We start from the raw sequence: 20,245 nt of genomic DNA on the forward strand, positions 1-20,245 counted from the left end.
AACAGAAAGTATTTTTTTTATAGGACATCCAAGCCAACAACTTAAAAACAAGTAGAAAAAAAATTAGTGGGGTCCCATTTACAAAACGGTCTTCTGCCCCTAAGAATATTTCCAAAAACTCCTACGTGAAATTTCAAAAGCTGACGGTGTGACGAAGATTAAAAGAAATAGATTTTATGATAGTTTTTGCACAAAAATTACAAAATCAATTAAAATCCCATATTTTTATGAATATTTTGAATTTTGCGTGCACGTTAAGGAAAACGTTACAAACCATTTGTAATCGGTTTTTTTTTACCATTTATTGAGCATCAAAATTATTTTTATAAAATATTTAAGCCGAAAATTTATAAATAAATAGAAAAATTGGCCCAAAACATTACCAAAACGAAGTTCTACACACAAGAATATGTCCAGAATGTCATACGTGGAATCTCAAAATCTCACAGTGCAACAAAGATGAAAAGAAATAAGCTTTATAATGGTTTTTTTTAACAAATTTACAAAACTGATTAAAAATTGTGAGTATTAAGGAAAGCTTTAAGGCAAAACTGATTAGCCCACAATGTTTGAGAAAGCAATAGAATTTTGTATTCTGGCTAAATAAATTGTTTGGGCATGAAGGAAAGTGTTATAAACCATTTGAAAGTAGTTTTACTTTTTATTGAGCGTTGAAGTATTTTTTTTATAGAATATATAAGTTGAAAACTTAAAAATAAGTAAAAAAAACTAGTGGGGCTTAAAATATTTACAAAATGGTGTTCCGCCTATAAGAATATATCTGAAAATTTCTTATATGAGATTTTCAAAACCTTAGAGCAATTCCACTCCTAAGGACTTTGCGCCAGCACCCAGCGCATTTATCCACTTAAATGAACAGTAACATACTCCAATGAACAGTAATAGGCCAAGGCATCTCCATCCCTAAAAAAATGCGCTGGCACCTAGTGAAAAAATGCGCTGGCACAAACGATCTTCATCCCTACAAAATGCGCTGGCACCCAGCCCATTTAAAATATTTTTAAATTTTGTCAAAAGAATAAAAAAATAAAATAGTTTTAATTTCGGATATGATTTTTAACCAATCTCGTCACACCACATGTCATTATCTGAACGTACAATTTTGTGAATAGATTTCCGCTAAGATTTTCAACCAATCCCGACACGACACGTGTCACTTCCGTTTTACAATAATTTAGCCAAGATTTCGATAAGATTTTCAACCAATCACGTCATGCCACGTGTCATTATCTGAACGTACTATTTTGTGGATATATTTCCGATAATATTTTCGACCAATCCCGACACGCCACGTGTCACTTCCGGTTTACAATAATTTAGCCAAGATTTCGATAAGATTTTCAACCAATCACGTAGTGCCACGTGGCATTGTCCAGAACCTCATCCTTTCTTTTTTTGTCCATATAAACCCTACATCCCTACATCCACACCAAGCTCAATCCTTCTTTTTAGCTCAGAATCCTTGTTCATCGCCATTTTCTCCATGTACATCGCAAAACGCTTTCGTAATTTTACTCCACATTTCTCGCTTATCCATCTCATTACCCGTAATCGGGTCATGAGTAGTGTGAACCCAACATTCACACAACGTAACATCTTCAATAAGCTTCCACGAAGACATTTTTTTCTCTTAAAGTGTAGAAAATATTGAAATGTAGATAGTATAGAAAGTGTAGAAAATATTGAAATGTGGTGTAAAGGTAGAAGATGAGGGTTAGGTATTTATAGGAAAAAAATTAACATTTTTCAAAATTTTCTGTAATTTTTTTAAAATTTTATGTATTTTTTAATAATTTTTCTGTATTTTTTAATAATTTTTAATGAATTTTAATAGTTAATTAATCTGGACCGTTGGATTTGAAAAATATTCAAATCCAAGAGCTAGGGACTTGCCACGTGGCCAACGGTCATATTTATGACCGTTGGGCTGTTTTTTTTATTTATTTATTTACTTTTTGTGAAAAAAAACGTGGACTGTTGATCTATGATCGGACGGTCCATTTTAAAAGTCAAATTTAAATTTTTTTTACAGTTGGAAATCCAACGGTCTACAAAAAATAGCCGTTGGAAATCCAACGGTCTACAAAAAATAGCCGTTGGAAATCCAACGGCACTGAGGAGGGCCACGTAGCCCTATTCTGGGTGAACACAAGTGGGCTGACAAGCGGGCCCCCCTGCAACCCGGTCTGCTACTCGCGCACAAGCGCGCTTGTGCTGCACGCGCCTGCTAAACAGGCCGGCCTCTAGGTCTGTCCGAAATGGGCTGGCCTGTTGCCCAGCTTGGGCTGTGTGCCAGGCTCTTTTGCGGGCTGGAGCAAATTGACAAGGGGCTGGGCAGTTTTTTAGACTAGGTGCTGGGCAATATCCACTGGGGTGGAATTGCTCTTACAATATGGTGAAGCTGAAAAGAAATTGTTTTTATAATTTTTATGGAAATTTGCATAATTAATTAAAAATTATGAGTGTTGACCCACTCTTTTTGTGTTTTCGCAGAATATTTTGCATGAGTATTAAAAAACAAATGTTATAAAGTATACTAAAACAATTTTACTATTTATTGAGCATAAAAAATATTTTATGAAAATATTTAGGCGAGAAACTTAAAAATAAGTAGATATTTTTTATTTTTTATTTCGACGAAATATGGAAATACCAGAAAGCCTCTCCTAGTTCCCTATCGCGGAGGGCCTGAGCGTGGCGCTTTAAACAAAAGGGCTGCCGTCTGTGTGCATCTGAGCGACCACTGCCAGCATTTCGGGGGGCTTCCGAAAAATTCAATGACTCAGTAAGTTTGACATGCAATTATTCAGGCTTCCTTATTAATTTTCCGTCAATTCAATAGAATTGGGTTTTGCAATTTCCTTTTAGTTTCTGGGCGCGATTGTGATATTACTCTTGGGAATCTTCTTTTTTCTTAGTTAGAATCATGGAATAATATGGAAATTGATTTCTTTTAAATTGTGTAATGTGTTGTTTCAGCTTCATCCTCCAATTCCTCCCGATGTTCCATAATCCATGTGCTTTAAAAATAAATCCGCTTAGATATTATTAGATAAATACATGAATTCGGATTTGGGAAATCCACAGGCAGTGATAGTGCTCATAGAATAGAATAAAGAAATGGGGTGATTTGGCACTAGAAGACTAGCTGCAGCCTGCAGGAATGGATCCTTAGAGTTTCATCGATTATAATTTCTTCTCAACTTGATGTAAATATGTATTTATTGCAGTGAATCTGATGGTGCATCGGTAGGAACTTCTCTTGTAGATATGAGTCATCTTTTTGGACAGGATGATGATGATGATGATGATGATCAAAGGACTCCAAGTTCTTGTAAAGATGGATCAAGTCTAGTCCAACCACATGAGCCGTATGTGGGTCAGGAATTCGACTCACAAGAAAGTGCACTGGCATTTTATAATGCCTATGCCACTCGTATGGGTTTTGTTACTCGTATGAACGATATGTATCGATCCAAACACGATGGAACCGTCATTGGGCGGACATTGGTATGCAACAAAGAGGGTTTCCGAAAGCCTGACAGGCGTGACAAGAAGACCCTAAAGCCTCGGGCTCAAACTAGGGTAGGTTGTAGGGCAATGCTGTCCATCAAGAAACTCAGTGTTGGGAAATGGGTTGTTACATGGTTCGTTAGGGAGCACACTCATGCATTGACTCCCAACAAAGCTCTAAAAGGACTGATCAATGATCAAGTACCGGTAAGATCTTTTACAGTTGTTATTGACTTTAATTTGTTTAAAGCAATTTTTTGTTTTGCGTCATGGATATTAACTCATATTAGACTTGAAACAATCTTATATCGAGGTTCTGCAACTTAATTTGGTCAATTAAATGGGATTTTTGGGAGTTACAGAGCTCATAATGTATCTGCTGCGCATGTTGCTCAATGACATATTTTTGAGGACTTCATATGAGAGTTACATTATTGAACAGGCCTACAAGTTGACATTGCAGTTGCATCGCATTAGTATGACCTGAAATTCATTTACCTCAGGCTTCTTTTCTTTTTTCACCCTGTCGTGTGTTTGTAGGACGATAAGACAAAGATTGCAGAGTTAACTAACGAGCTCTTCCTCGAGAGAAAGCGGTCTGCTGCACTTAGAGAAATAGTTGATCTTCTATTTAATCACATTGAGGAACATACGCAAGACCTGTCGAAGAAAGTTCAGCATGTTGTCGAAAATGTCAAGGAGCTTGAATCGGAAGGGAAAAACCGTCGTAGCCTCGGATAGGCCTGGCATTCTAATGTACATTGAATATTTTCACATTAGTTTGATACTTTTTATTTTATTTTGCGGAACAAGTATTACTTCGAAATTTTTAAGTATGAGTTAGCTGTGTTTTGTTTGAAACAGCCAACCCTATATACAAATGCTCGTATGGTTGTCACATGGCACAAGTAACGAGTGCAGAATGTAGAATGTAGCATGCTAGAGTTGAGAGGTTAAGCCATTATTCTGTGCACTATGGTGTATGAGGGTGAGGTTGTACCATCCCTTCCGATCCCATTCCCGCCAACACCATCGTCCTCGCCGCCAGCCCCAGCTCCAAAGATACCGAAACTGGCGGTCACTAGGGGGAAATCTTCTAATGATCCCATCCCCCGGAGGCATAATTCAAGAAATTTGTTTATGCAGGATTCATTTAGTAAGACAGTAGCTATGTACATTAAACTGAGCGCTGCATGTACAGGGCAAACTTTCATTCGCAAAAATTTAGTTGAGATTGGTCATCTTACAATAAAGGTGGGTCTGGACTGGACATTCTACCGACGGATAAAGGGCGTTAAAAACACAAGTTCAGTAGTAAATCTCCATCTTCCAAACTTGAGGTGGGTACAACTGTAGAAGCACCTTTAACTACCCAATTTAAAAGCATCCACAAAGAGGCCTAGGCAAACACCTGCTTTCCAGTAATTTACCATCATGACAAACGACTTGAGCCTCCCACTCGATTGAGAGGGGGGCTTTCTATACATTAGCATGCCAATACCTTCAATGGCAGCAACCACTATACCCGCAACCAAAACATCCCAATCCCCGGTCTGCCCCAGGATTGTAGCCAACGCATTTGCCGTGTAGAAACCCAAAAGAAGAAGAAATATTTTCATGGGAAAATTTTTCCTGGCTAAATTCAGCTTCTCCAGTAGCTGTCTCCCACCTGCAGTCACTATCCGACCCAACCGGGTGGCATTGAGATTAGAGTTGTTGCCATTGATGCCCTCTTGCCCACCCTCATCGGGAATCCCACCTGTGTCCAAGGCAAAGGCTATTCTCCACTGTCGTCTTGTTGACTGAAAACTGCGTCAGCATACCAAAAATAAGCATGTTAAGAAGGGCATTAACATATTTTTTATGAAACAAGGCATCAGTATACAGCAAGCTTTTGGACCAGGAAACTTATAACTCCTAAATACAGTTCGCACAACTTTTATTTGATGTGGATATATAATGTTGACTGCCGACAAAAAGTTCCAAAATGACTGAAATCATTCTCTGTAAATCCCTCTCCCATTCCTTTAAGCCCCTAGTTCTTAGTGAAGGCAGGATCTTGGAATAAGTTCCTAATCTGCAGCAAATTTGGGCATAATTCCACATCATAATTTTCTACGACTCCGAAATAGGTAGGGTGGGGATACAGCAGATCAAAAAGAGGAAATCCAAGAAAGAATGCTAGAACAACAGAAGCAGTCTATGCAACAAGGATGCATACAACTCACATTATTTATAAAGTGCTGCTAATTATTAAGGTATTCCTAGGAATAAGAGAAATCTTTAGTCATCCGTTCATATAAAGATATAATGCAGTTGACCTTATTCTGTAAACAACAAGAAAGCAGAAAGAAAATGCAAAAGTTCAGTCAGATATAGCATAGAACAATACAAATTTTGAATGACCCAAAAATATGTATACCTCCTTTGGGGGAATGGCAGAGACTTTATGCGAATCTTTGAAGTTTGGACCATGAAAAAAGTTGGTTCGCTGCAACAGTTGTGGATCATACAAGTTGCAAGAGCTACATGTGATCTTTCAGGAAATTGATTCTCCAGTGGTGGTGCGGTTCCTATTCGAGAGGCCAAGAACTAGAATAGAAGGATGGAAGGAAGAGAAAATGAAATTGTGAGTACACAACACAAGCCTTCAATTTGGACAGTGATGATGGTGACTCAAGGTTAAGGATTGTTACAGGGGCTCACGTGAGTTTGATTCTTGTATGGTTATGAACATAAATCCATTTTGGAGAATGAGGTGGAGCCTAATTGATTCCATGGCAAGGTTGATACTCATACTAGTGTGAGTGAGTCTTGGTATATTTGATAGAGTTGTTGGTATCAATCATCCATAACCAAATGAAATGAAGAAAAGAAAGCAAATTGCACATGAATTTATTTAGGAAGCAGAGAAAATGAACAAAATACATAATGATCTGACCTCCCAGAAACCCCTTCTTTTGCGAGAATACAATTAACAATCACAAACAAGGCAGACAGATGATGATAAGAAAGAAGCCCAAAGAAAAAAAAAAGGAAAATACTTGGAGCCAATTACTACTAGGGACAGGAGTCAGGACCCTTGGGCATGAACAGAAGAATCAACAAGCCGTTGACCCAGCCATAAGGAAACATTTATAATAAAAATTATAAAATTACAAGAGATAAAGATAAAGAAGATTACATTACTCGCCATTGAACTTTGAAGAGAACAAGTGCCAGTAGTCGGAAGACAGCGGCGGTGGCAAGGCTTCGTCTCAGCAGCGGCAATTATCAAACCGGAGCATGAATTCAGCAGCAGCAGCAGCGTAACTCTGGGTTTTACTTTTTGGAACAATCCATTCACTTTTTAACATTTTGTTTAGGGAAATATACATCCCTGAAAAGAAAGACGAATGTCATTTACTAAAATGCCCTCCACTCTATGACTCGGTCATTGGTGTGTGTCTTATCTTGTGTTTCTGTTTCTGAATCTCAGCTGTGCAGAGTGAAGAAGACCCAGCAAATGAGGGCAATTGGGCGAATTGGGGTGAGCGGAACTGGAATATTCAAAAGATTATTTATTTATTTTTGAGGAACAAGATGGGTGGTGGGTCGAGTGGCATTCTGATGATGGTGTTTAGGGTAATAATGCTCTGCCACTGCCTCCCTCTATATCTCAATCTCAATCTCAATCTGTATGCGGTAGCGGTAGCAGTAACAACGACTGAAGAATCCGAAGAAGAATTCCAACAACAACTGAGGAGGGCGGTAGATGTGAAGGGAGGCCCCGACTCAGTTGTGTGGGTGGTTCAGCTCTCTGATCTCCATTTCAGCGTCCACCATCCCGACAGAGCTCTCGACTTCAAGAATTTTGTGGGTCCCGCCCTCTCCTTCATCAACCCTTCTCTCGTCTTCATCACCGGTGACCTCACAGGTCTGTTTCCATATGTCATCACATGGATGATGGGTGACGGATACTAATAATCTCACAGTCACAGGCATAGTATTGATTAGTGCATACTTATGTTTGGATTTTCATATGTAATTATTAATCAGATGGAAAAAGCAAGGATTTGTTGACAATGAAGCAAAATGAGGACGAGTGGCTGGAATACCACAACGTCATGGAGGACGTCATCAAAAGGAGTCGACTTGACAAGACCCTCTTCTTTGATCTCAGAGGAAATCACGACAACTTTGGCGTGCCACAGCTCGGCGGCTCCTTTGATTTCTTTTCAAAGTACAGCATCAGTGGCCAGTTGGGCAGAAGACGGAATGTCAACAGTGTCACTCTTCAGGTATTATTCCTCTCACTTTCAGACTTTCAGTTTCAGAGAGAGATGCTTCATATCTATATGTCATCGTGTATTCAATAACTCAACTCAACTTGTGTGCTTAGTTTACCCAACATTGAGTTCAACTTTAATTGTACGTTCCCAATTCCCATGCTTTGATCACAGATGCAACCGTTCCCTTAAGTGTTTGTTAATTCAGAAGCTTTTCGTCATTTCCCCAACTTTACGCCTTTTATTTCCATCCAGACTGGTGATCGGAAGCATCTCTTTGTTGGAGTTGATACCACAATGTCTGTTGGTTTACGAGGTCCAACTAATCTCTTTGGGCATCCAACTGATCAACTATTAGCAGAATTGGATACACACCTCTCTCAGTGGGACTCTAGATCACAAGAACCATTAAGCAAGATTTCCTTTGGGCATTTTCCTCTTTCATTCTCAGTGACCTCAAACTCCGGGAAGAGACTAAAAGATATATTCCTCAATCATTCCATATCAGCTTATATATGTGGGCATCTGCATTCTAGCTTTGGCAGAAACTTGAAGAGGCGCCATCAGTTGAGTCGTCACTTTTTATCCTTGCAAAAGTTTTTCCAGCTTAATGTACACCAGCCCTATTTTCATAGTGCTGTTAACTGTTCAACTGAAGCCCCAGCCGCCAAAGAGTTCTGGGAGTGGGAGATGGGTGACTGGAGGAGGAGCAGAGCCATGAGAATTTTGGCCATTGATAGAGGCCATGTTTCGTATGTTGACATTGACTTCAAGTCAGGCACCAAAAAGACTATCATATTGCCAACTTTTCCCCTGGACTCACGGTTCATGTCAACATCTTCATCCCATCACGAGTATGAATGTCATGATATGGTCCCTTTATCTTATGGGACAGTTAGAGCCCTGGTGTTTTCTGTTTCTCCAATTGTATCAGTTACAACTAAGATCTATGACTCAAGACCTGGATTTCTCAATCTGGTATTTGAGGCACCCATGCAAATGATTGGGGATAACACCTCCAGGGGAGATCTTTATGTTGCTCCATGGAATCATAGAGCCTTTGAGGATCCAGTCCCTAGCAGATATTGGTTGCAAATAGAAGCAACAGACTTCATGGGCAGATCAATTTTATCTGATTTGAGGCCATTTTCTGTTAATGGCCTTACTACTATGACTTCATGGACCTGGAAGGAATTTATGGTCATGGGTTGTCAATGGGATGCCTTGTATTACCCAATGCTCTGGTGTGCTGTATATTTCGTACTCTCCATCCTCCTTATTCCAAAAGCTATCCTCACTTTCTCAGTTAGGCATTTCACTTACAAGAATAAGGGCTTCGTGAATGCTGTAGGATTGGTTTTTCAGGAGCTCTGCAGGCTTCCCGTAGCATGGTTTGGTTTTTTAGGATACTTGTTCTACCTTATATTATTCCCCTGGGTTACTGGGCAAGTTTTCACTGACGGCAAGGATAAAGGATACATGACCTATATGGGGTGGGTGGTCAAATCTTTTAATCAGAAGGGAAAACATGAGTATGTTGGATCTCCAGATGTAATGGTAGTGGTTCTTCCACATCTCGTCTTTGTGGTTTTTCCTGCTCTTTTCCTGACTGCAGCTTTGGCTACTGAAAAACAGATCTCCAGAGAACATTTTCTCTCCGTTACAGGGAAGAAAGAAGATGACTATGGTCCAGAGGAAAAGAGATCTTTATGGTACGATTACTCAGGTAATAGGAGATCAAATTCTGGTGTTGGAAACCGGTGGATTCGAAATGTACTTTTGGTTCTTTGCTTTGCAGTTTGTTGGAAGCACTTTATGGTAAGGTTTCTTTCACTGCCCCTCATTTCTGCTTAAAATATATGTCGTAAATATGTGAATACTTTTCCAGAATTCTTAAGATAATGGAGGCAAGAGAAGTGCTTGGAACCTTGCAACCACCATTCTGAAACGTTGCAAGGTCTCCAAACTGAATTCTCTTTCTTCTATCGTCCTGGGAACCATATTGAAGTAATGAGTATGAGGGCATAAATCAAGATGCATCTTTTGTTTTCTTTGTAATCAGTTTGCATATTGTACTTATGTATGTTGTACTTTGGTTTCTATGTTTCTTTTGTCTCTGGATTGCAGAATTGCAGGACTCTCATCAAAGCATATGAGATGAATCCCATTCTCCATTTTCCTGGATATAGCCTAACAATTCCACTACTGTTGGCTTATACGGCCTACAAAACCAGGAGTGTATAATTACCACGCGTGCATTGCAGGAAGCAAAATTCAACTCGCATTTCTTCATGTTGTATCAGCATTCCTTGTTGCTAGCCGGTAACCAGATTAGGGGGGATTCATTCATGCAAACTTGGGTTTGGGTCAGGTGACGAAATAAGACGACTGGAAAATTGGTGCTTTGAGTCTTAGATGTCCATCATGGCTGGTGCATTTGTACGTATGGGGTTGGAGATGACTTGTGTTGGGAAAGCAGGCAGCCCTAGGTCCCTACCTAGCTAACCTAGGCCACGCTAGGGATATATTGTACTTTTGTAACTTTGTTGCTTCTAAGGAGGTGGGATTTGCAATTCATCTCTCTTTTGCATCTTATGATACGTGAACTTGCTGAGAAATTGATCTTGTCAAATACCGTTTGATACAAAATTCTCTGTTAATCTTAATTCAGTCACAACAAAGCCGATATTTTAGAGCATCATAAGAACATGCGCCGGATGTAACTTCAGTCAGATTGGAAATCCAAATCGCCGTATATTTGGATTTTACTTGCACAATGATACAAGAAAACAAAGGAAATTGAAGAATAGTTCAGAGGGAAGTTGGAGCGAAAGGAAAACTCAAAGGGGATTTCGTTCGATAACATTCAAGATGAGAAGAAAAAAAAAGGAAGATAAATAGTACGTAACTTATTTAATTTGCGCAGGTGCAGCAGGGGACTAGTTCACTCTTACAAGTTACAACCACTACCCCCGACTTTTTTTAAAGATTCAAACTTCGCTACAATTTTATCAGCAACTGATTAATGACATGAAAATCACAGATCCAGGGCATTTGCATTTGCATGAATCAAGACAGCAACGTAAATGCTAGGCGAACAACAGAACTATATACAGCTCATGTTCCTATAAACAAGCAAGACACTCTCTTCCTCCCACCCTTGTTATTTTGTGCATCCTCCTCGCACTTGCAATCCCAACCCGCCAGGCCAATTCTCCGCTGCAATCTGCCAGCCAAAGAGGCAAAACCAAGGCATCCACAACCGATTAGGCCAATTTGCATAGGAAACACAAGTTACCGGCGCTGTTGACACATCTGGCACACACTGGCCGACCTGACATTTGCGAAGGTGCAATGTTCACAGGACCAGTGGCCTAAATCGTCAATGTTTCTACTCGAACTACTAGACCTGGATGTTGTAGCCTTGACCCTCCCACCTCTTCCCTTACTTGAACCTCCCAAACACTTTGAGCTTACTGTCCTGCTGCAGGCACCATGGGAATCCACGTCTGATAGACCATTCTCCAGAGCTCGAACTAAATTTTCAAAGTAGTTTCGAGTCACGCTGTTTTCATTGAAATTGAACCGTAAATCAATAAACTGAAAAGCTATATCCTTGTAACCCGAGTCAACTTATCCAATCAGAAAACTATAGTGTAATATCTTTAGTCGAACATAACCTGGTCAATCCAGCAAGTTTTGTGCGGAACTCATTGAAATCTTTTGATGGGTCCTCATCATTAAGGTAGACTTGTAGCTCCTTTTCTGCACATTGATGAAGCCGTTCCAACCCAGACTCAGCTTCACCTGCAGAAACAGAAATTAATTAGGACAAAGCAACATGATGCATCGTCTCTCTTCGAGCTGGAGAAAATGACATACCTTGCAAGTACTCAAAGAACTGTCTCTTGGCATGTTCATGCTCCGGTAAATAATATCCATAAGCATACGTCCATTTTAGTACTCGCCTACATTCAACTATCTGAAAATAGAGAAAATTTACTAAGAAAAAGCAAAACACTCTTGGTAGAAAAGTGTGGTAACTTGTAGGGTACCTGTAGCCAGGCCTCTGTAATGAACTTCAGCTGTGACTCAGGTTGGCACTGGATATCGCTCAGCTTCTCAAGCTACAATAACAACATCGACAGTATACATAACTTAAAAACGCTGAACAGAAAACAGTAGGTGGAGAAAATTGTACATATATAAAATACACTGCACTAAGCATAAACCCAGGAACACAAGCTATACACAATTGATATTCACATAAATCACCAATACCAGAATCACTAACCAAGAAAGACCTGATAGTAAAATGTTTTACTTACGTGCACAGTTTGCATCTGCTGCAAGTCTGCAAGTGCTTTTTGACGGGACTGCAGTGAAGGAAAGGTTAAAAAAAAAAATTAGACTCTAACATAATGTATTTTATTAAGTATAGTAGATTGTCATGAAGAACATGTATTTTGAAATTATTAGATACTATTTTATACCCCAGCAAAGAAGAAAATAGAAACTGCTAAAGCATCAATTTAAAAAATAAAAACATCTGCACATGCACAAAAAGCCTATGATAAACGTCAAGCAATTGACATTAAGTCAAAGAAAGCATCTGCTAAAGCATCAAGGAGTAAGCAAATAAGTCAAAGAAAGCCACATGACTTGTTTTATTAAAAAAAACAACCAATTTTAATAACTAATTGACATTTCCAACAATGAGCAAACATCAATACTTCAGAAAACTGAACATAGCAAGCATAATGATTAGTTGTCAACAGAATTGTTGCCTACAAGTTTGTAACATGTGAAGACATCAGCAATGTAAAGGAAATATATAAACTTGTCTTCTGTACGTGTTCATGCAGAGTCACATTATGTATATATGACTGTTTACTACCGAGGCAAAACATAGCTAATAAGTTAACCGAACCTGGTTCATTAAGAAAGATGTCTTTTAGATAGATAAACATTAGGAACTATGTGCATACATGAGAACTTCAGAACCCTGATATCTGAGTGACATCAGTTTTACTAAATTCTTAGGCAAACTAGGTACTTACCGATTGATTGGTTGCCCATCTTTCATAATAATGAGTGTACCTCTCCAGAGAGTTCTTGGCCATCTCTCTTCGTTTCTCTGCCTCATCATACTGTATATAACAATACGATAAGAATCATATATTATGGCACAAACTGAGTTAATAGCTTGAGAAAATACACGACCATCATAATAGAGATGCAAACTACATTAACATACCACTCCCTCCTGCTTTGCTGTCTCATAACGGTTACATGCATAAAAGCCACCTGTCCTTTCACCATGGTCCGACCACGCACCGAGGCAAAGCCTGAAAGCATGTACTACATGTATCAATGTTCTAGAAAGATTTTGTTTTTTCTCTTTTTGAGCAGATAGTGTTCAAACAAGGTGCAGATGACATGAAATCCAGCTTTGACATAAGAAAGTTATGCCTTTGTAAAAAACTAGGAAAGGGGCACAAGATATTAAATCATTTTTCAGATGATTGTGATACACAGGAAATCAAAGTACAAAAGGTACTGTTACTAAAATGCTTACCAGCAAAACTCAAATTTACAAGGTGGTGTGCAAGTGATGTGCATACAGCCTTGGTTTTTCTCAATCGGCCGTTTGCACTTTGGGCAGGGCTTGGAATTAGCCAATATCCTGAAATCCATCAACAATATAACTTAGTATTTTGAGCTAAAAAAGGTCGTACCCAGTGCACAAGGCTCCCGCTTTACGCAGAGTCTGGGAGAGGTGAAACTTAGTATTTTGAGCTAAAAACAATAAAAATTTATTTTGTGAAGCTGCTATTGATGACATGTGCATCAGAGAGAGATAGACCCTCAGGGAAATTTTGAAGACTTAAGTCTTCTTTTAATCCATCCCTGATGTAAACCTGACTGCCTATCTTTCTGTGGCTATACCTGTCAAAATATTTTGAACTAGGAACTGGAATAAGCACAATTTTGTCCAAACTATAAGCTTAACATCCAAACGTTGATATATTTTACTACAATATTTTAGGGAGTCATCAAGAACCCAGCTCCCAACTTGTAAAGTCCATACTAAGGGGACCATTACAGACCTTTTCTTTTGGCCGGCACCATCCCACACTTCAACATTGGCATTTGCGCACTACCTAGCTACAGGATTGTCGTGTAGATATGACATCAAAGCGTATATCCAGGATTCCAGGATAAGGTTTAGACATGTCATGCAATTATTATGGTAGGGACTGGCCATGCTTTAATCAAACATTACTTGGGTTCAGCACATAGATTATTTTCCCATCATCCTATGGGACCTGGAGAAGTCCAATGTTCACATCTGATCACTATTCTCCTACTTTATAAGGTTAGTATTCCGCCAATAACTAATGTCTTACGTACCAATTCATATTTTCAGATTCTGCACTATTCTTCATTATCCATTTTGACACAGTGCCGCAATCAACGGGACGGTGAGCTTCCTCAGTACACTGCAAGGTCAAATTCACATGATGTAAATGCCATGAGCACCTATGACGCACAGGATAACTTCATATGAAGCACCAAGTGGTATTATACAATGCTTAAGGGCTCATATGCATCATAAAACAAAGCATAAATATAAAACAAGAAGAAAAATAACAAGCCATGTATATATGCATCATTACAACGCATATCATATTCTAATTTTTGGAGATTTCTCACATTGCTGCATCATATCATATCTTTATCCTGTACGCCATACAAAATGCACATACATGCAATATTCAACGAAGATAAAAACTATATGTGAAAATTTCAAAGAGACTCACATTCCAGCAAAAGCTATATGAACAGTGGCAGGTAACATCATAGCTTCCACCACCAACAATAAAATTTATTGCATAATCACAGCCTGGAGCAGGACACCATTTGGTCTACAGAGAAACATCCATGAAATAATAATGGTCAACAAAATATTGAATGAAGGCTAGTAAAAAAAAACATCCAAATGCAAAATATACGTTTAAAACCTTACAGAAAATCCATAAAGTCATGCATTACCTTGCCCTAGTTGTACAGAACAACTAGGGCAAGGTAATGAAGTTGTACAGAACATAAATATTTTTCTGTAATCACTTATCAGAAATGAAGCAATCTTTAAGTTTACTTCTAAGCTGCCACTGCAATACATTTCTCACTCATATACTGTTAACTATGACGTCACCAAGTCAACTGCATGTCTAGTTTACATAAAAACAATAGTACCGAATTTAAGATGGATCAACTAAGGCTAATTGATCAACTTGCCAACTAGAATGGTTCTACTTGTTTTTAATCACTATAACCTCAAATTAATTAAACGTTTGGCAAGTAAGAAGATATAAAGGCTAAGGTTTTGCGTTTATTTTGGGAGAATAGACAAATCGCTGATCATTGTGATCAAGGATCCAATCATGGGATTACCTTCCTATTGTCTTCAACATAAGATCTAAGAAAGTAGCGCGAATATTTCTCCTTCTCTTCATAGGAAGCCAAATCATTTATCATATCTTGGAAAACAACAGCACTACAAGATGGATCCGGACAGCGCAACATCAAACATCCAGGGCCATCATTAATGGCCGTGCTAATATAGCCTACAAGACATGGAAAATGATAAAAGAACGTAAGACAAAACTCGAAACTCATTTGGAAACAATAACAAGATGAAAAAATTATATATATATTTGTAAACTTCAGATTACTGGATACTAGATGACAGAGACGTAAAAAACATACAAAAATTGTATCAGCAGTACAAGAAATGGAACTACAATACATATAATACATCTCATTATCAACTCTACACATATAGCTCCTAGAAAATGCTATATATGATGGGAAAACATAGACCCACTAAATGATGACAAAAGGAGGACCAGTCTGGCCTTTTATGTGCAACCATAAAGTCACTAACAGAGGTCTTGCACAAATGCAAGAAATCCACATGTATTGAGGAACCTATAAACAAAAGTTTGACTAAATTGCTGAACATACTTTTCTTATATTACAGCATTCTTCCTTATATAAACGCATCCCTGGTGATAATAGAAAAGTGAAAAAATCATGCACACTACACTAAAAGTTCAACTTTTCCATGGAAGAAAAAAGAAAAAAATATATGACATTGTATCAAACCTGCCCAGCATGAGGAACAAAAAGGATGACCACAAGCTGCAGCATGCATCTTATCACGAGGATAGGTCTCAAAACAAATCCCACAATTAAGCTGTTAAAAGACAAGAACATGTTATCAAAGCTGTCAGCAATATATAACGGTTTGGAGCAAAAAAAAATAACTTTGAAGCAAAAAATGCCCAAACTTGATGACATACGAAAGCATGGACTGCTTACTTCACTTGCATAAGGGTATTCAACAACTGGTTTCTCGGGCAAGCCAACAGCCCTGCGAACCTTTCCTTCATCTGCAAACCACTCATCGTGTACTTTACTGACACTCCTGTGAGTATGAAGGAAGTATAGGTTCATTAGAAAATCCAGAAAAACAATGCACCATTGTATAAAACTTATCAAACAAATTGGGCAAGGTATAGTGGAAATTATGTGACAAACTAAATTTGGTTCACATAACCCAGGTACCCATTACCAAGAGTAAAGGCAATACATGTCAGCATGTAAAGAAATTAGCCAAATAAGCAAAGAAAACAAACATTGGAGACAGCAATTTACCAATTATGGTAGCGGAGCAGTATGCTAGCTGCAACTTTTGGAATAGAAAGCACTGTAGATATCCTCACAATATCCTCCTCTTGATGCTGACGAATGTCAGCCTCTGTCAAAACGGTGTAGTTTTGCTGCAATAAAGCATAACGAAATTACAACAATAATGAGAGCCACAACTAACTGATAAACTTCATTTTGGCCTATAGACAAGCATCCAAAACCCGTAAATTAAAGATCCATACATACACTTAGTAAACGAGATTATATAATGCAATAAAAAAATAAAGCAAAAATAAAGCACAGATATCACAGCCTAGTAGAGTTCATTACAAATTTCAAAAGTTTGGAATCCGCGTGTAGAAATCCACTAACGAATTTCATGTAAGGTGCAAAATTTCAATTAGTATGTATCAGTATCTTAAACTACAAGACTTTTCTCATCTTTGGACACAACAATGACAGCACACAACATTCTGCGATATGGATCAGTTTTAGCTTTACTTGTTCCGAGATCCAAATGCTTCAAGAGAAAGGTTACCAAATCCCTGGAGTTCACCGAAACAATGAACAACCTTCAAAGGATCCACAAAGATAAAAAATTAAAATAAATTAAAATAAAAAAGCCCCAATCACTTCAACCATGGTCAGCTACCAATCATATAAATACCAAATTTCTCTAAACATAATTGGCTTTATCCATCAACAAAAGTCCCTGACTTTAACAAATCAACTAAAGTGCCCTAGGAGGGAGGGATGACTTTAACAAATCAACTAAAGTGCCCTAGGAGGGAGGGAGGGAGGGAGGGAGGAGAGGGGGGGGGGGGGGTGGGGGGAGGGGCGCGGCACGTGCCCGAGGCCTGAACAAAAAAAAATTACAAATCAAGTCTACAAAAGAATAAAAAACACCAGATATAGTTAACCCACGATCTATGCAAACTCTTTTTTGTTAGGAATAGCAGCAACTACGGAAATCCTTCCTTGGTAACTCTAGCCCAACTAACCCAAATATCAAAATCAAGGATTATTAACATTATAACAAAGCTAATAATTCTAGCAGAATTAGCATTTCCACAGTACAAGTAAAGGCTCCGACTTTTTACATTCCCACAACACAAACTAAATTTACATTTCGGATAAATCAATGAAACCTAAGATCAAAATCAGCAACACTAACATTACCACAAAGCCGACTACAAAAAAAGAATAATTTTTTTATGATTGGACCCAATATAAAAATTAAGCATATTTAACATATGGACAAGTATTAAAAGGGCTCAACTTTCAAAACCCAGAAGAAGCATGAGAATAAAAAAATCAATTAGCCAAAATCATTTCAAAGAAACTAAAAGAGAAGTTATGAAATTGTGATAATTGAAGAGAAAAGCCACCTGGTATCGATGCGAGGCGACATCATTGGAATCGTCGGAGTCGTTGTCGATGAACTCGTAATCAGCAACTCCAGCGTCGTCGCTGTCCATAGCGCCAGCTGCATCATCATCGCCGCCACTGTAGAAATCGTCGTCGTCGTCGTCGTTGGCGTCGAGCATGTCGAACTCTTCGTCCGAATCCATTTCTTGGATTTCTGACGAAAAGGATCAAAACCCTAATTGGGAATCAATCCTAATTTGCATAGGACCGACTGGGGGTTAGGGGTGATTAGATTAGAGAAAGAGAGGGGGAGTGGCAGAAATGGAAATCAAAGGAGAAGGGAGCGTGAAAGGGGGAAAGAGAGTGTGAGCATTTTCTGTGGTTGACTGGTTGATTGGTTGATTGAAGAAGGGGAAGGAAAGAAGAAAGGATTCTGAGGAGATGGAAATGGAAATGGAAATGGAGAGAGGAAAATGTTGCTTTTCATGATGACTGGGATGGCCACGGTAGAGGGAGAAATAGGAACTCTTGCCGAAAGATGAGCAGGACTTCTACTCAAAATTTCTCAAATTGTTATAATTCATTGTCAATTTATAAAATTTTATGTTTATAATTAAAACCGTTGATATTATAAAGAGAAGTGTTATTAACATTCCAAAAATCTTATTCTACATAACTCACAAGTGTATTTTTCTTTCCATATATTGAAAGTTAAGTGTAGAATGAGAAATTTGTAGTGCTAATAACAATTCTCATTATAAATCATCATATAAAGACATGTTCTGTAAAAAATCAATTAAAACTAAGATCGTTTGACCATCAAATTATTTAAAAACAAATGAACAGTTGGCCATCAAACTATTTAAAAACAAATGAACGAAATTGGTAAAAGCATTACGAACCGTTATGTATTTGCTATAATAGATTGACTAAACGACCTTAGCTTTATTTTTTTTGCAAAGATGATATTTACAGTATGATTCATAGTATGAACGGTTCTAATCATACGCATAAAGCTATGTGATTAAAACATTAATGACACGTTTACGTAACCATAATGAAAATATAAGAAATTAAATTGAGGGGAAATTGAATTGAGGAGGAGTTGAAATGAGAAGTCATAATCGGATTCCTGTTGAAGCTATTTACTTAAATGTTCTGGAATCGAAATAGAAATGACACTAATTTCATAAAGTTGTTTACTAATTCAGTAAAATTGGAATATAAACCAGTATAATTACTAAAATGCCCTTGTCCCAAATCAAATATTTTATATACTTTTTTTAATAAAATTTGATATAATATATAATAGTAAGAAGAAAAAAATTATATTGCTTTTTTATTTCATAAACACACTAAAATGTTTTTATTTATTTTTTATAAATTTAAGTATTTATTTTAATATTTAAATTTTATCTCTCAAGTTGTAGTTTCTTCTCTTCGGCATATGTATAGACTTCTGCATAATGTGAATGAGCATGGAACTAAAAAAAGTAAGGAATTGTGCATAATTAAACTAGGGCTAATGAGTTTATAAAGGATAGTCTTGGAAATAAAAAAGGTAAGGGCATAAAGGGAACAAAAGTATCATTCCGATTGTCCAAGCAATCAGGAATTGAATTACCATCTACATCTAAGGAATCCAATTCCACCAATACAAGGAATTGAATTCCAAAATTTAGGTGGGCCCCATTGTTTTTTTTATTCCTCAATGTTTAGTAAATAACGTAGTACTTCGTAATCGGAATTCAATTTTACATTTTCATTCCGATTACGGATACTTAAACACGTCCTAAGAGTAGGAGTTCCTACTCATTTTTGAGTAGTTAAGTATGGTTCAAGAAATAAGGGTCACATTTTCCCTTTTCTTTTTGGAACTACAAAAGATAAATCAAATTACTATGCATTGGTGTTTAGTAGTATTACAATAGATAAAAAAAAAACACAATACAATAAATCAAGAGAGATTATATTCACACATCTCAAATTATTTCTTCACTCTTTTAATTTTTATTTTATTTTTTATCAAGTGTTAGTGCTGTGTAGATATCAAAAAAATATTAAAAAATAAAAATGTGTGCAAAAAGTAATTTAGGATGGGTGAATATAATCTCTCTACAATCAAGTTAACCAATTTATCAACCATAAATTTTATCCGCGAGAAACATGACAGAGTTCTTCTCATTCAAATTGTTCATTTTATCTCATAGTAATGGTAAATTTTTATGAACCATCTTTTGTTTATGTGATTGGACATATAGTAACTACTTTGGCTATCCATTGCGCATCATCTTATGTTACTTTTCTAATAGTGTCATATTCCCAACCAAAAAAATGAAGTCTACCAGCTCTTTCTC

General features: G+C 37.6%; 4 protein-coding genes across 6 annotated transcripts; 2 read left to right on the forward strand and 2 right to left on the reverse strand.

The window, feature by feature from the left end:
- Positions 1 to 1,817: 1,817 nt before the first annotated feature.
- Positions 1,818 to 4,395, forward strand: LOC103451165 (protein FAR1-RELATED SEQUENCE 5-like). Its single transcript, XM_008390601.4, has 3 exons — positions 1,818 to 2,806; positions 3,252 to 3,741; positions 4,075 to 4,395. Exons 1-3 carry the CDS (start codon positions 2,799 to 2,801, stop codon positions 4,273 to 4,275), a joined length of 699 nt encoding a protein of 232 aa, XP_008388823.1. The 5' UTR covers positions 1,818 to 2,798; the 3' UTR covers positions 4,276 to 4,395.
- Positions 4,396 to 4,730: 335 nt separating this feature from the next.
- On the reverse strand, positions 4,731 to 6,854 carry LOC103451167 (ycf20-like protein). Of its 2 annotated transcripts, none has more exons than XM_008390605.4 (3): positions 6,719 to 6,854; positions 5,957 to 6,126; positions 4,731 to 5,343 (listed from the first exon to the last, which is right to left on the reverse strand). In XM_008390605.4, exons 1-3 carry the CDS (start codon positions 6,728 to 6,730, stop codon positions 4,899 to 4,901), a joined length of 627 nt encoding a protein of 208 aa, XP_008388827.1. In that variant the 5' UTR covers positions 6,731 to 6,854; the 3' UTR covers positions 4,731 to 4,898. The 2 variants fall into 2 exon arrangements, with proteins under 2 accessions (XP_008388827.1, XP_017191891.1); XM_017336402.3 differs by lacking the exon at positions 6,719 to 6,854 and adding an exon at positions 6,241 to 6,630.
- Positions 6,714 to 10,451, forward strand: LOC103451166 (putative metallophosphoesterase At3g03305). Of its 2 annotated transcripts, none has more exons than XM_070809953.1 (5): positions 6,714 to 6,852; positions 7,013 to 7,450; positions 7,573 to 7,814; positions 8,058 to 9,620; positions 9,930 to 10,451. In XM_070809953.1, the coding sequence occupies exons 2-5, from the start codon at positions 7,117 to 7,119 to the stop codon at positions 10,044 to 10,046; spliced, it is 2,256 nt and encodes a 751-aa protein (XP_070666054.1). In that variant the 5' UTR covers positions 6,714 to 6,852; positions 7,013 to 7,116; the 3' UTR covers positions 10,047 to 10,451. The 2 variants fall into 2 exon arrangements, with proteins under 2 accessions (XP_070666054.1, XP_008388826.2); XM_008390604.4 differs by lacking the exon at positions 6,714 to 6,852 and having other exon boundaries at positions 6,972 to 7,450; positions 8,058 to 9,359; positions 9,438 to 9,620.
- A 240-nt stretch (positions 10,452 to 10,691) lies between these two features.
- Positions 10,692 to 18,455, reverse strand: LOC103451168 (probable E3 ubiquitin-protein ligase ARI8). The gene is made up of 15 exons (XM_008390606.4): positions 17,909 to 18,455; positions 16,527 to 16,651; positions 16,191 to 16,296; positions 15,975 to 16,065; positions 15,261 to 15,433; positions 14,627 to 14,731; positions 14,217 to 14,305; positions 13,381 to 13,488; positions 13,060 to 13,150; positions 12,863 to 12,952; positions 12,131 to 12,178; positions 11,858 to 11,929; positions 11,685 to 11,784; positions 11,483 to 11,609; positions 10,692 to 11,367 (listed from the first exon to the last, which is right to left on the reverse strand). Exons 1-15 carry the CDS (start codon positions 18,089 to 18,091, stop codon positions 11,097 to 11,099), a joined length of 1,779 nt encoding a protein of 592 aa, XP_008388828.1. The 5' UTR covers positions 18,092 to 18,455; the 3' UTR covers positions 10,692 to 11,096.
- Between the last annotated feature and the right edge of the window lie 1,790 nt (positions 18,456 to 20,245).

This window comes from Malus domestica, chromosome 12 (genome assembly GCF_042453785.1).
Source record: "Malus domestica chromosome 12, GDT2T_hap1".
NCBI classification, from domain to species: Eukaryota; Viridiplantae; Streptophyta; class Magnoliopsida; order Rosales; family Rosaceae; genus Malus; species Malus domestica.